General features: G+C 54.8%; 2 protein-coding genes and 1 long non-coding RNA gene across 3 annotated transcripts in view; 2 read left to right on the forward strand and 1 right to left on the reverse strand.

Moving 5' to 3' along the window:
• LOC123521211 overlaps positions 1-3,530 on the forward strand; it is a 35,165-nt gene extending 31,635 nt beyond the window's left edge. The window contains exons 2-3 of the long non-coding RNA XR_006679678.1: positions 1,221-1,546; positions 2,350-3,530. This is a non-coding gene — a long non-coding RNA (uncharacterized LOC123521211). The remainder of the gene's footprint in view (positions 1-1,220; positions 1,547-2,349) is intronic.
• Positions 3,531-6,435: 2,905 nt separating this feature from the next.
• DNASE1 (deoxyribonuclease 1) lies at positions 6,436-9,587 on the forward strand. Its single transcript, XM_004706222.2, has 9 exons — positions 6,436-6,583; positions 6,863-7,019; positions 7,214-7,302; positions 7,385-7,468; positions 7,575-7,690; positions 7,771-7,883; positions 7,960-8,114; positions 9,254-9,350; positions 9,419-9,587. The coding sequence occupies exons 2-9, from the start codon at positions 6,864-6,866 to the stop codon at positions 9,473-9,475; spliced, it is 867 nt and encodes a 288-aa protein (XP_004706279.1). The 5' UTR covers positions 6,436-6,583; position 6,863; the 3' UTR covers positions 9,476-9,587.
• Positions 9,532-14,067, reverse strand: part of TRAP1 (TNF receptor associated protein 1) — a 26,379-nt gene continuing 21,843 nt past the window's right edge. The window contains 6 exon segments of the mRNA XM_045286041.1: positions 9,532-9,741; positions 9,818-9,890; positions 11,292-11,437; positions 12,164-12,249; positions 12,561-12,699; positions 12,885-13,253. Of these exon segments, the coding sequence (XP_045141976.1) occupies positions 9,640-9,741; positions 9,818-9,890; positions 11,292-11,437; positions 12,164-12,249; positions 12,561-12,699; positions 12,885-13,253 (915 nt within the window). The 3' untranslated portion in view covers positions 9,532-9,639.

Genomic DNA, 14,067 nt, shown 5'->3' on the forward strand with positions numbered 1-14,067 from the left:
CCCAAGAGTGCTTTTGAGAACCCTGAGGGGTCCGTGTTTGAACTCCAGGAGTGCCCCTGTGAACTCTGGGAGAGGGTTCATGTTTGTGTCACGGGGTCCCCCTGTGAGCCCTGAGAGAGGGTCCTTGTTTGAGCCACAGGGATGGCCCTGGGAGCCCTGGGATACCTGTGTTCTGGCCACTCCTTTCGGGTGGCTCTGCCCTTACCTCCTTGGTGACTCCTGTATAGCCCAGTTGCCCACGGGGACTCAGGGCCCTCTGTACCTCCCTCCTAATTTCCAGCCAGCTGGGTCCTGTTAGAGCTCCTACCTGTGCCACCCCCAGGTGTGCAGTTGTGGGTGTAGATCTGCTCAGGCCCCTCCTCTTGGGGCAGTGCCACACTGTGACTGGAGCTTGCATGCCCTGGCTTTGGTCCACTCTGCTGACCATTTAGGGGTCTGTGTTACTCAATCAGACGGCAGAGCATTTCAATACTGAGTTATTACCCTAACCATGGGGGGTCAAACACACCAGCCACTCTGTAGAGCAGTGGTTCTCAACCTGGGGCTACAACCCTTTTGGGGGCCAGACGACCCTTTCACAGGGGTCACCTATGACTATTGGTGAACACATATTTCCGATGGTTTTAGGAACCGAGACACTGCTCTATCCGTCTATCCATCTCCAGGTGGGTCTGCCCACATGCAGATACGCCTACCTATGAATACCCGGTGTGAAGACTGCTACCCATGCTACACCATGCTTCCAGACAAAATCTCATTGATTTGTCATTAGAAATAAATATTTCACAATATATAATTACATATTGTCTTTGTGATTCATCACTATGCTTTAATTATGTTCAATTTGTAACAATGAAAATACATCCTGCATATCAGATATTTACATTACGATTCATAACAGTAGTAAAATTACAGTTATGAAGTAGCAACGAAAATAATGTTATGGTTGGGGGTCACCACCACATGAGGAACTGTATGAAAGGGTCCCGGCATCAGGAAGGCTGAGAACCCCTGCTGTAGAAGAAAGATGAGGCTGTCTGTCTCCATAAGGATTAGAGCCCAATAAGCCCTCCTGGGCACATCTCCTCTGTCCAATAGGCTGCTACTTGGTTGTAGGTGCATGGATGAGTGTTACGAGCGTGATGAAGTTTCTGGAAGATAGGGGTGCTACTAAAAGCAGCCTGATGTTATCAGCTTCCCTTTTCTCTTTTCTTCACCAGTTACGGTGAGAACAGGAACAAGCAGGATGCCACCAGCTATGAGGAGGACGTGGGGGCAGCCTGGCTCTGAGCCCCTGCGTGGCTGTGTCATTGGCGGTCAGCTGAGACACTCCCAGGGGTCAGGTGAAGAGGAAGCCAAGGAAGACTTTGATGGCCAATACCGCCTTCCGGCCCCAGAGTCCAAGTCAGCAGAGGACAGGCCTGACAAGACCACTTACCTCTGACCCCTCTGGCTCTGGGTCCACAGAGGACGAGGCGGGAGGGAGCTGAACGGGACCGATGTTCTGCACTGGGTCCCGCCGTGGGGGACGGCTGCAGCACACAGGGTAAGTGGCCCGGGCTTCTTGCGGAGTGGCTGTGGGGCAGACCTGGTCTGACCCCTCAGTTCTGATGGAAGCCCCCCACATTGCTGAGTCCCCCACCCCCGCTGAGCACCGGAGACAGCAATGTCCATGTGAAACCAACGATGGTACCCAAGGTGGTCCCGCAGCCAGTCCCGGGTAGTGACTCCCATGCAGGTCTGGCCAGAATCCAGGATGCCCACATGGCCCAGTGGGCAGAGTCCCCACAAAGAAAGTGGCCTTGGGACTAGCCAGCTGCAGGTCCCCAACCCCCCAGGAGTGCTAAGGACAGACACGGCACGGCTGCTGTGTCTGAGGAACAGCAAAGAGGGCTCCTGAAGGAGAATGTCACCTCCTGGCATGTCCACTTTCAGAGCGAAGTGACAAGGACATTGGCCCTTGGCTGGGCACCTCGGCTGGGGGCCCTAGAGGAGGTGGACAAGCCAGAGGCAGCCTGGCCTGGAAAGGATGGCAAATCAGCGGGCCACAGCTCCACCCCTGCCCGTGGGTGGGCCGGGGGCATGGTGAAGCTTCTGTGCAGGGAGCTGGCAAAAGTTCATGGCAAAATGGGATTTAAAAGATAATGGATTTCCCCCAGAGCTTTTTGAAGCCCTCATGTATTCAGAAACCCTGGTGGCATAGTGGTTTATGTGGGTAGGCTGCTAGCCACACGGTCAATGGTTCGAACAAACCAGTTACTCCTGGGGAGAAAGACAGGCTGCCTGTGCCTGTCTTTCAAGATGAATAGCCCCAGAAGTGCCCAAGGGCAGCTCTCCTCTGTCCTCCAGGGTGGCTGAGTCACCACCAACTCTCAGCTCCGTGGAAATGAGGGGATGACAATGAAGATTTCATAGAAGACTAGAATTCACAGACAAGCAAGTGGATGTTCTAAAACAGAATCATAATAGCTGGAATGAAAATACAAGTAAGTAGATTTTATACCAGATCAGAGGCAGCTGGAGAGAGGATTTAGGGGCTGGAAGACAGCAGAAAGTAGCACTGTGTCTAGGGTCACTAGTGCACGTCTCAGAGACCATGTGTCTTGTGTGCACCCCCGGCCTGGGATAGGGGGAGGGGGGCTGCCAGGAAGGCTCTGTGCTTGGCTGAGATGACTGCAGCTTTGGGAGGGGGGATGTGGGACACTTTATGGACATCCTGGTGAAAGGTCATACCAGCATTTGGGAGGCCATTTTCAGGCCCTGGGAAGTAGGACTTTGTGAGGAGGGTCTTTCAGGGCCTCCCTGTACCCTTGGGAGCCCAAATCTCACATGTCCCCCATTTAGAATGCCCCTGGGACTCCGTTTCATCTGCTCCTCTCCTGGCAGCAGAGTGCAGAGGAGGAGTTTGGGGGTGGGGAGCCGGGCCGGCCAAGATAACCGGCAGAGGCCTCACTTGGTGCTCGCTGCTCTGTGGGCAGAGCTCTGGGGTTGGACTGAGTTTGGAATGAGGGATCTGTTGTGCTGAGGAATTTTCCATCCTGGCTAATGGTTTCTTTAGGCCAAGTCACAAGCTAGCTCCAGCACACAGAACTGGGTGCTGACTGACAGGACCCTCCCGGCCAGGCCAGGTCAACTCAAAGACATGGCCTTTTGCCTGGAGAGGCCCTCTGTCTGTGGGGTAGGAAGGCTCGTCCCCTTTGGGGTCTTGGCTAGAGTGTCCTCTGTTTGGAGAGGATGAGGGGCTGCTGGATTGCTCCCTGCTCTGCTAATTGGGGTGGGGTGTTTTCCTGAACAAGCTGGCCGTGGTTTCTAGACTCTAGGAGCTCTTGTGGCCCGGAGGGCGTGGTGAATGACCTGGGGCCTACAGGTGGGCAGAGGAGGTCTGCAGCCTTGATGAGGCCAGCCCCACCAGGTGCGCCCTGGCCTTTGTCAGAAGGACGAGGAGGAACTGGTGACACATTGTGAGCAGGGGCAACAGAGTTTGATTTCATAAATTCTTGTGGTGTCTCATGAGAATATGGGTTTCTGGAAGCAGGGGTGCTGGGGGTCCCAGTGGGAGGGGTGTCTGTGGGATGGGGCTGGGGTGAGGGGCTGCCCAGATGAATCCGACCTCTGACAAACCCTGAGCCTTAGGTTGAGTTGCCTGGTGGAAACTCAGGGCGTCGAATGGGACACAGAGGTGACCACAGGCCCCAGGGCTCGCCTTCCTGCCTCACCTCAGTCCCAGGACCCCAGACCTCGCACCTGCCTCCTCTGCTCCTGCCAGAGCCAACCCAGAGGGAGGGGAGTGGGCACCATGTGGCTGTCCATGTACTCGTCCCAGAGGCCCCCACGCTGGCCAGTTCACAACACATGAGGCAAAGCAAAGGGTCTAACAGTCCACTTAGTAATGAGCCAAGTCACAAACTCTTGGTACGAATTTCTGTCACAGTCACTGGGCAGGCACTTGTGAAAAGGTTACACACACATTGAAGGTCACAGACGTGAGTTCCTCCCTAAGTAACCACTGGCCAACAGGGTGTCTGTTGGGGGCACTGTCTGGTTCTCAATCCTCGGGGTCAGATTGGTCCCAGCCCTGGTGGGCTCCACTACCTTGATTTCCACAGAGGGGGCATTTTCAGCAACTGGTGGAAAGGAGGTGGGGCCTGTGGCAAGTACAGCACCTACATCACTGTTTCCCATAAAGCTACACTACATGCCCTGCTGTGGGTGCACGGTCAGGGTGCATGGCACCCAGTTTGGCAGTGCTGAATGTGACACTGGCACCCTGCTAGAGACAAAGACACCGTTCTCCTCCTAAGGTCATCTGTCCTGCCCCATCATGTTCCCCTGGGGCTCACGGAAGCTTGTCTTTGTCCTTTAGGAAACCCTTCATGGTTGATTTTAAGCCCCTCCCACCCACCACCACTGTGAAGGCGAGCAGCACCCATTTCCCTGTTGGCTTGGCTTTGAACACTGCCGGGTTCCCTTCTCCTTCCCTGCCCCATAACTGCCTCTCCATGTCTACTAGACATGGAGGGGCTCCCCAGACACCCAGCTTCCTGGCCACTGTGTCACGTGAACTTTTCTACTTAGACGAGGGTAAATGAAGAAGTCTAGCCATGCTCTCTGCTTGTTGGTCAGAGCTGGTGGGTTGGTTCCGATGCATGATCCAATGCTCAGCAGAAGAAAACACCACCTGGGCTGGGCCCTCCTAGTTCTTTTTCCACAGACACAAATCTTGATGAGACGAACGCTCACGTGTGAAGCTCTTGTTTCCCACACATCGGCTCATCTGGGTGGGCACACGTCCCAGGACAGTGCGCCCATCTCTCTCAGCCTTTGATTCACACTGAGTCCAAGGGTTGCTCTGGCACCCTCTGGGGACTCAGCCCTGCTTCCTCATAGGTGCTCTTTGAGTCTTAGGGACGAAAGCAGTCTGAAAGGGTGAGGTCAGGCCTGTGACGCATGGAGAATGGGCAGGTACATTACCATGATGGAAAGAAGTCTCGGCTCAACTTCCCAGGGCGAGGTTCAATTTTTGGAAACCTTTCTCCAAATTAACCCCTGTGACTATTCTCTGTCCTTAGAGAAAATCTGTCAAGACGACCCTCCTGGGATCCCATAACCTTCTGAGCTAATACCTCTGCCTTGAATTTAAGTGGTCCAACAGATCTCGTTAGAAGCACATGTTTTGATTGGACCTTTCAAAAAAAGTTTTGAAGGCACCAAACTGAGACCAGTGTATTCCTGAGAGAGCTTGTCTGCAGCCATTTACCAAGGGCGCACCCATTTCAACTTGTTTTGTTTGTGACAAACTCAACGCACACATGAGTGAGACCCCAGTAGCAGTACTTGTTGCCTTACCTCATATACACGCCCCGTATGTCAGACTGCTACTGTGCTGTTGGAAGCTGTGCCGCCAGTATTTTAAGAACGGTGACAACCACAAGTCCAAGGACCTCCTAGGCTGGCATGCTGAGGGGAGTTGGGAGGCCCTGGCCATTTCTATGGGGCTCCAGTTGTGTTTGTATTCAGGTTGGGGGTTTGCCTTGATGGGGGTCAGTCCACCTTCAAGGATTTGGAACTGGAGATGACAGCTCAGGGACTGATCTGTGACCTTGCTGTGTGGGCGATGGGCACTGGGAACCTATTAGCAAGTCCTCCTGCGTCGTGGGTCTCCACAGCTTTACAGCCAATGGCCATGGCCCCTCCCACTTGAAGGCCCTGCTACCCAGCCCTGCCCTCCCTCTGGGAGGTCCAGCAGCACCCCCTCCGTCGGGGAGAGCCCCCTGGGCTGGACTGGTGAGCCGAGTCCAGTCCCAGAAGGGGGAACCTGGGGACGTGGCCTCTGTGGTGTGGTTGGTCCTGAGCTGGGGAGCCTTGGCTAATGTGAGACAGAGACAGCAGAGGCAGCAGCATGGCCGTGGAGAGATTGCAGTGACAGGCCCCAAGCCAGGGGCCACGTGGGCCCCAGAAGCTGGAAGGGTTGAGGATGGACCCTGAAACCTTCGGTGTGCAACTGGCCCTGCCCTGACTACTCCTTGATCGGGACTTCACCTCCGGAGTTGTCAGAGGGGTCCGGGTGGCTCTGAGGTGCCCACTCTGGGCCCTGGGTCCGGGCCGCCCTGGCACGAACACCAAGGGAAGGAAGGTCAGGAATATTCCAGAGGGCACTGCTCTGTGACTGCTCAGTTACCTGGCCTGTCTGTCTCCAGAAGAGGTGGGTCACTGACCTCCACTGCAGGCGAACCACAAGCCTGAGGACCAGCGGCTAGGGAGAGGAGGGTTAGAGGTCCCCAGGTGAGCCACAGGCCTCAGCCCCATGGGTTCTTGTGGCCCTGGATGTGAGCTGTGGGAACGCATGCATGTGTGAAGGTCACAGTGCTGCCCTGTCCCTGGCCACGTCCCAGCCAGGGCAGATTTGATTGTCAGGTGCTGTTTTCACAGCAGCAGGGACGCCTGCCAGCTCCTCCCACCTCATGGGCTGGCGCAGGTGAGGTCACGGCCACCTGGATCTTTATAGGGGTGGCACTTGCGCCCCTGAGTGTGCGAGACCCAGGTCCAGTTATCAGCTCCGATCCCAGCCGAAGCTGCGTCTCAGGTGAGAGGGTCTGCCATCCCAGGGCCACGCAGCCAGGGCCTTCCCTGAGTACTGGGAGCGGGGCCACAGGGCTCATCCTGACACTGAGAAACCCCAGCATGTTCTGGTCTCTGTGTGCAGTGGTGAAGGGTCTGGGGGCTCCCTGGGCCTGAGCTCTGGGAGACGAGACAGGGTTGGCTTAATCTTGTCTACCCCAGCTGGACATGGGGTGAGGTGCAGGGCACACCTGGTCCTCATGTCAGTGCCCTAGGACCCACCTGGACAGTGCTCCCCATGCAGGATGAGTGCCCCCTGGCTGCTGGGAGCACTGTGGGCCTTGGCCGGGGTGCTGCAGTGTGCTGAGACAACTCCACACTTGCGAATAGCTGCCTTCAACATCCAGACTTTCGGGGAGACCAAGATGTCCAATGCCACTCTCTCTCACTACATTGTGCAGGTGAGTGGGTGGCAGGGCATGTCACAAGGAGTCACTGCATGCAGTGGGTGCAGGGGCACAGCCACACTGCACATCTTGTCCCAGCCCCTCAGTAGTGGTGGGACAGGGCTGTGGTCACTGCAGGGTTCTCATTCACTGCATGGGTCTAGTCCGAAGGCCCCCTGTGTAGTAATGCCCTGCCTACCCCACTCCAGGTGGTGAGTCGCTATGATCTCGTCCTGGTGCAGGAGGTCAGGGACAGCCACCTGACGGCTGTGGGGAAGCTGCTGGATCTCCTGAACGAGTGAGTGAGGAGGACCCTGGGAGTGAGGAAGGTGAGTTTTCTTGGAGCCTGACGAGGGTGTCTTAACTCCTCCTGCCTGCAGATTTGAGCCGAACAACTACCACTTTGTGGTGAGCGAGCCGCTGGGGCGCAGCACTTACAAGGAGCGTTACCTCTTCTTGTTCAGGTAAGGCTGGGCCGAACGCACCTGCTCTTGGCTGTGCTTGGAGACCCGAGGCGGGGGTGGGGCTGGGCCAGCCTCTGCCACAAGTGATCCTCTTTGCTGCCTGCAGGCCGTCAGAAGTGTCTGTGCTGGACAGCTACCAGTATGACGATGGCTGCGAGCCCTGTGGGAATGACACCTTTGCCCGGGAGCCCACTGTGGTCAAGGTCTCTGTGCCCAGCTCAAGTGAGTATCTTCCCCTCTTCCACCCTCCTGCACTGGTCCGCAGCTCCCTGAGGGTCCCGTCAGTGTGATGTGTCCTTCAGAGGCCAGGGAGTTTGCCATCGTCCCTCTGCACTCGGCTCCGCTGGATGCAGTGACGGAGATTGATGCGCTCTATGACGTCTACCTGGATGTCCAGAGGAGGTGGGGCCTAGAGGTGAGCCCCACCTGCCCGAAAGCCCTGTACCCCCTGCTGACTGACCCACCCAGGGTAACCAGACTTACCTCCACAGAATGTCATCCTGATGGGTGACTTCAATGCCGGCTGCAGCTACGTGAGCCCCTCCCAGTGGGGGAGCATCCGCCTGCGCACCAGCCCCATGTTCCAGTGGCTGATCCCTGACTCGGCGGACACCACGGTCAAGTCCACGCATTGTCCCTATGACAGGTGAGCTGGCCTCGAGCAGCCAGGACATCCCACAGCAATGTGTGCTGCTGGAGACCCTTGTTTAGATGGCGGTGGGAAACAGCCCAGCACCCACTAGCTCCGGGAGGCCTCCACCACCCTTCCACCAGTTAACCTAGTAACCTGAGGGAGGTCACACAGTCCTTCTGCTATTTCCTTCAGTTCCAGGACCTCCCTTCTGGTGTTCCCATTCGTCCCCTGGGGTGTCGTGAAGTGTCACAGTGAACACTGGGGCACACCTTGTGTTTACCTTGGCTTCTCTGAGGGGTGGTTCTGTATTCAGTTCCTACAGCAGCTACACCATTCTTCATACCAACACCCCGTTTTGTTTTTGACCATTGCCATCAGAATGGAGGCGAGATGCTATTTCATGGTGGTTTTGATGTGCACCTCCTTAATGGCTGAGGAGTCCTGGTGGCATAGTGGTTCTGCTTTTTAAGCTAATCACTTGGTTGGCAGTTCAAAACCACCAGCTGCTCCACGGAAGACAGAGGAGAGTTCTACTCTTTTTGGCTGTCTGTTCAAGTCTGCCTCAATGACAACTTTATATGCTTTGTGTATTAGATCCAATATAAGTTGATATGCGAAGTGTCATAAAAAATAAGCCCCCCCCCCAAAAAACCTACTATAGACCTGAGGTATATGCCCCCTACATTCTATGAATGTGGCTTTTGTTTTCGCATTCACCTTGTGTGAAGCAATGATCCTGCTTTGTGTTTTTAAATTAGAAGTGAGTTGCCCTTCTTTCCACACACAGCCGAGGGCTGGCTTGTCTATTTGTGAAGGAATGCTGATGGGGGTGGACTTAAGATTGCTTGTCGTATCACAATGTCCAGAATGGTTTTGTGAGCACCAATTTCTCACCGGATTTCTGGGTATTTTACAATAGCAGTGAGCAAAAGGAAATGTCCTGAGACCTCTGAAGACTTCAGGGCACTATGAATTGAGCTGCTAACCACAAGGCCTGCAGTTAGCACCCACGGGGCTCCTCAGGAGAACAAGGGGGCTTCCTACCGTTTGAGCCTCCTCACTGCCTTCTCCAAGGCACTGGTGCCTGGTTACCTGAGGCTTCAGTCATGAGCTGGGACACCTGGTAACTGATGTGTGCTGTTACGTTGCAGGATTGTGGTTGCTGGAGAAGAACTCCAGGACGCTGTTGTTCCCAGCTCGGCCCAGCCCTTTGACTTCCAAGCTGCATACGGCCTGAGTGATCAGTTGGTAGGTCCTGCCCTTTGTGCTCTCAGAGGGGCCACCCTGCCCATATCCTGACTGCGGGTTTCCCTCAGGCCCAAGCCATCAGTGACCACTATCCCGTCGAGATACAGCTGCTGCGGCCAAACTGATGGGAGTGTGGACCCCAGGCCTTATCCCTCCCATCCCAGCACACAGGACATTTAGATTGAAAAATCACTTTTAATGGAGGTAAATAAACTCAAGGTGGAGGGCTCAACACTACATCAGGCTCTCCTCACTGCTTGCCACTCGGCGCACACGGGCTGGTCCTCTCTCAGTGCTTCTCCAGGGCCTTGGTGAGGAGCTCGTTCAGGCGGCCCACCATCGGTCTGGGGTCGTCCACAAGGCCTGCTGCGATCATGGCGTTCTCATAGATCTGCAAGGCAGAGGTGCTCAGTCCCCAGCCCCACACAGCAGGGAAATGGTGCTGTGGGTGGGGCCCCAGCTCTCACCTGGTCCACGAGCAGCAGGGCCAGGTCGGGCTCGCTTGAACGCAGCTGACTCAGCTTTTTGATCAGTGCATGCCTGCAATACCAGAGGTACACAGACTAGAACAGCAGAAAGAACAGCCTCTTGCTAAACCAGGAGATTCAACCACCACTGAAGGGCCCCCTAAAGTACACCTAAGCAAGCTAATAAAACCCTAGTACTTACTCCAGGGCAGAAACAGACCCCAGGACTTGGCAAATGAACTCCATGTGCATCAAACAAGGTCAGGTGTAAAAAATAAAACCAACAGCATTGCCTTCCCCTTCCAAGAACAAGAAACACTTCTCTAAACAAATCAAGTAGCCAGAATGAAGGGTAAACTGACAACACAGGTCAACCTTTCTCTAGAAACTGGAGGATGCATGTATCACGTGTAAAACCAACCCTGACAGCAGACTTAAATTTGCCCCACAAGGTTTCCAAGAGCAGATCGTTGGGTCAGGCCAGCAGGGGGCCTCTTCTGGCACCCACATAAGGCTGAACAGGTCCTGGTGCACCTGTTCAGACTTCCCTACAGTGGGCAAGGGCGGGCCCTGTTTGTGCCTCAGGGTTGATGAGACCTCACAGCAAGCACACAGGTTATCTTGGTGCTAATCCTCATAGCAGCTCCCCTGGCCATTTTGTGCCAAGCAGGGCTGTTCTGGAGGAGAGTGTCCCCCGGGGTCCGCAGTGCAGACCTACCCGCTCTTCTGAAGGAAAAAGTTCTAGAGCATGGTTCTCAACCTTCCTAACGCTGCGACCCTTGAGTACAGTTCATGCTGTGGTGGCCCCAAACATAAAATTATTTTCATTGCTACTTCATACCTAATTCTGATACTGTAATGAATCGGGTGACCCCTGTGGAAGGGGCATTCAACCCCCAAAGGGGTCGTGACCCACAGGTTGAGAAGTGCTGCTCTATAGCCTTGGAACCTGACCTACACAGGCTGAGTCAGGATGGACGTGGCTTGTTTCAAGCCCCAGAGAGTGGTTAGGGACAACACACTGGCAACCTGGGCCCCCCTTCACAGTGACCACCGATGGATCTGTCGTTCTCAAAGCAGGCTATGGTGTTGCAAAAGCAGATACACTTTATGCCAAAGGGGTGGGGGAGGCCAAGCAAGTATAGGGATTTGTGGGTGATGGGTTAAAAGCCAGAATGAAAGGCCCAAAGCTTCTGGAACTTAAAGGCAGAGAATAATGCCACAGTTTCAGAGGCTGTTGGGAAGGACTTAATTCTCCAAAATATCATCTAACACTTTTCCAATCTGATTATGGTGAAATCAAGACTTGCAGCCCCTCTCTGGAGCTGAAAGTAACTCTAAAGTCAGCCAGTACTTACCTGTGGAGCAGCAACAGGCATGCCTGATGGCACCACTCTGACCCAGGTCTCCCAACAACCATTCATCTACCTGTTCAGGTTTGAAGTGTCAAAAGTCGCTGAGAGTGAGCACTCACCTGGGGTTGATCTCCAGGGTGGGCTGCAGAAGCTGAGCACGCTCCTCGTGAGTCTTGGCCAGCTGCTGCATGCGCAGGAAGTGCCGGGCAGCCCCCATCTCCAGCACAGTGATCATGGCCGGGTGAGTGTCAAGTCGCAGGGTCACCTGCAACGAGGGCTGGGGTGAAGGCATGCCACCCCCACCACCCACCCCCAGACAACCCGACAGAGGTCTCCCATGGGAGAGGCCTTGCGCAGAATGACTATCCCTCCTCAGGAAGACCTCCCATTTGGAAACAAGCCACTTGAGTGTGGTCTCCGATTTGAACCAGTCACTTCTGAGACGGAAAAGCTCCAGCCAAGATGGACAGAGGACACCCGGGTTTCGAAAGGGCCCTGTCCTAAATGCACACACAGCAGTAAGGCCAGCCTTGCCTTCCTCTTCCCAGAGGCATCAGGGTCTAACTGGTCCATAACACTGAAGGCCTCTGACACCTGCACCACCGTGAACCCCTCAGTGTGGGCTGGAACATATGATACACACACAGCCCAGGGCATGGCCTGACCACGCTTGCCAGCGGAAACCCAGAGAGGCCCCTGCCCTCATCTACACAGCATTGGGCACTGTATTGAGGGTCAGGCAAGCTGTGCTCGGTCTGCCCCAGCACACATGCTGGTAGGGTGCTTGCTAAACAAGGGGACCCGTCTGAATGGTTGTTTCCCAACACTCCCTGACAAGTCTGCCTGCCTGCTGCTGCTCTCCCACCCTTCAGGACACAGAAGCTCTGCCCCAGGATGCCCCCACCAGGCCTTTGTCTTTTGTGCCCCTAAGATCTCCATGAAGACCCCTCCTAGATAGCCAAGAGACAGTGTCGCCCATCCACGCCCTCACCTTCACGTTGGTGACGCGAGACCCCAGTGCGTTTCTCACCCAGGCCATCAGCTCCTCCGTTTCCTCCTCTGACAGGCGCTCGTCCGCTGCAGAGAAGTGAGTCAGCCCAGAGTAGCCCCTACCCCCCTGGTCATAACCACTCCTGAAAGCAGAGGGACCTGGGCCCAACCCTCACACACGTGGCCAGCACCCCCTTCCCCCCCAGAAGCTTTAGGACTACTACAGTCAGGAAACTTGGCCATGTTGGGAGTTAATGGAGAGTCCTGGGGTCTACAATTTTCCATGAAGATAAACGCAAACAGCCCCGTCTCTTCCCAGCAGAAGGCTACAAGTAAACTGCAAGGACCTTGTATTAATGAGCTGTGGCAGGTCAAGGGCGCAGGAGGACGACACTAACCTGAGGCCCCGTCCTCAAACTTCTCCTCCTTATAGTGATCAACCACAATGTCAGTCTCCACGGAGATCAGCTTCTTCTTATCGAACTCCCGCAGGTGGAGCAGGGTGAGCTCATCAAACTGCTCGTAGCAGAAGAGCACCTGGGGGCAGTCGGCAGTCAGGGGCATGTCTGGCACGGCAGGAGTGTCCCTGTCCTGACTTGGAGCTCACAGAACTGTACGTTAAAGCCTGCTCTGTCCCAGAAACACTATCGACATCAGACTTGGCACTGGGGGTTCTAAGTCTTGGTGCCCAGCACCTGGGACTGATGCCCCCCATTACGAACCTCCATGTTTTTCTGCTTCATGGCCTCGTAATAGGGCGAGTGCTCTGCTAAGTGCCGGTTGGGTGCACACAGGTAATAGATGTTGCGGGTGCCGGCCTGCATGCGGCCACCGTAGTCCACCAGGCTGGTCATCTGCCAAGCGGGCAGGGCCGAGGACTCGTATCGCAGCAGCTTTGCAATGTCCTCCTGCAGACAGACAGCATGTGACGCTCCTTGCTAATGGCTGTGGGAGGCCAGGACCACATCTGCACCATGGTTCCAGGGACCCAATCCTTTCCAAACACTTGCTCCCAGACCACATGCCACCACCCAACCCCTCTTCATCCTCCTCTTTAACCAAAACTCAAGTCCAGGTGCTCTTGGCCTGGCCTGCTGGTGGCATCACCAAATAATGAAATGCCAGCTCTCAGCCTCTGACCAGGGTTGACCACTCTCCATGGGGTGGTGCAGAGCCTGGCTGTCACCCCTCAGGCCACTGAGTCTGTTCCACACCAGCTACAGCAGTTGTACTTGGGGTAACTGCTGCCCTGTGAGAACTACAAAAGATGGGCATGGGGGGTGGGGGGTGGATCTTGAATCCAAACTCAATGAAAAATTGATGTAGATCACTGGGAATAAAACTTCCATACAATCCATCAATCCTCTGCTGGGCATATACCCTAAGTACACAAAACAGACACGTGCACGTCCCTGTTCATCGCAGTACTGTTCACAACAGCAAGAAGTTGGAAACCGCCCAAAAGCCTATCAGAAGGACGGGCTAATGAAACAGAATGCTGTGCACTGCTAACAATGAAGCATCTCCTGACATAGCTAGCCAGACCTGGAGACCCTTCTACTGAGTGAAGTGACCCAGTCACAAAAGGAGAAACTCAGATCACTACTAGAAAGAAAGACCAGTACACCCAAAGGAACAGACTTTGGAGGCTCCCAAGGAAGGGGAGGGAGGGAAGCATAGACTTTGATGTAGAGGCGGACAGAGGCCCATAGACAGATGAGAAAAGGTGTGTGTGTGTAAGGTAGTGTTTGAAGTAACACCCCTCCCTACCTAGTTCATAATTATAAAAACTCATTAAAAAAAACAAAATTGGTCTTAAAGGCTTGAAGGTAAACAAGCGGCCATCTAGCTCAGTAGCAACAAAGCCCACATGGAAGAAGCACACCAGCCTGTGCGATCACGAGG

Source organism: Echinops telfairi, unplaced genomic scaffold, assembly GCF_000313985.2.
Source record: "Echinops telfairi isolate 266 unplaced genomic scaffold, ASM31398v2 ScPeMD7_5;HRSCAF=22, whole genome shotgun sequence".
NCBI classification, from domain to species: domain Eukaryota; kingdom Metazoa; phylum Chordata; class Mammalia; order Afrosoricida; family Tenrecidae; genus Echinops; species Echinops telfairi.

Excerpts from the sequence above, each read along its gene's own strand:
- DNASE1 (XM_004706222.2), top strand. The coding sequence starts at position 6,864 with ATGAGTGCCCCCTGGCTGCTGGGAGCACTGTGGGCCTTGGCCGGGGTG. Across the intron at positions 7,020-7,213 it reads TCTCTCACTACATTGTGCAG|GTGGTGAGTCGCTATGATCT; the intron begins GTGAGTGGGTGG and ends ACCCCACTCCAG. Across the intron at positions 7,469-7,574 it reads CGTTACCTCTTCTTGTTCAG|GCCGTCAGAAGTGTCTGTGC; the intron begins GTAAGGCTGGGC and ends TGCTGCCTGCAG.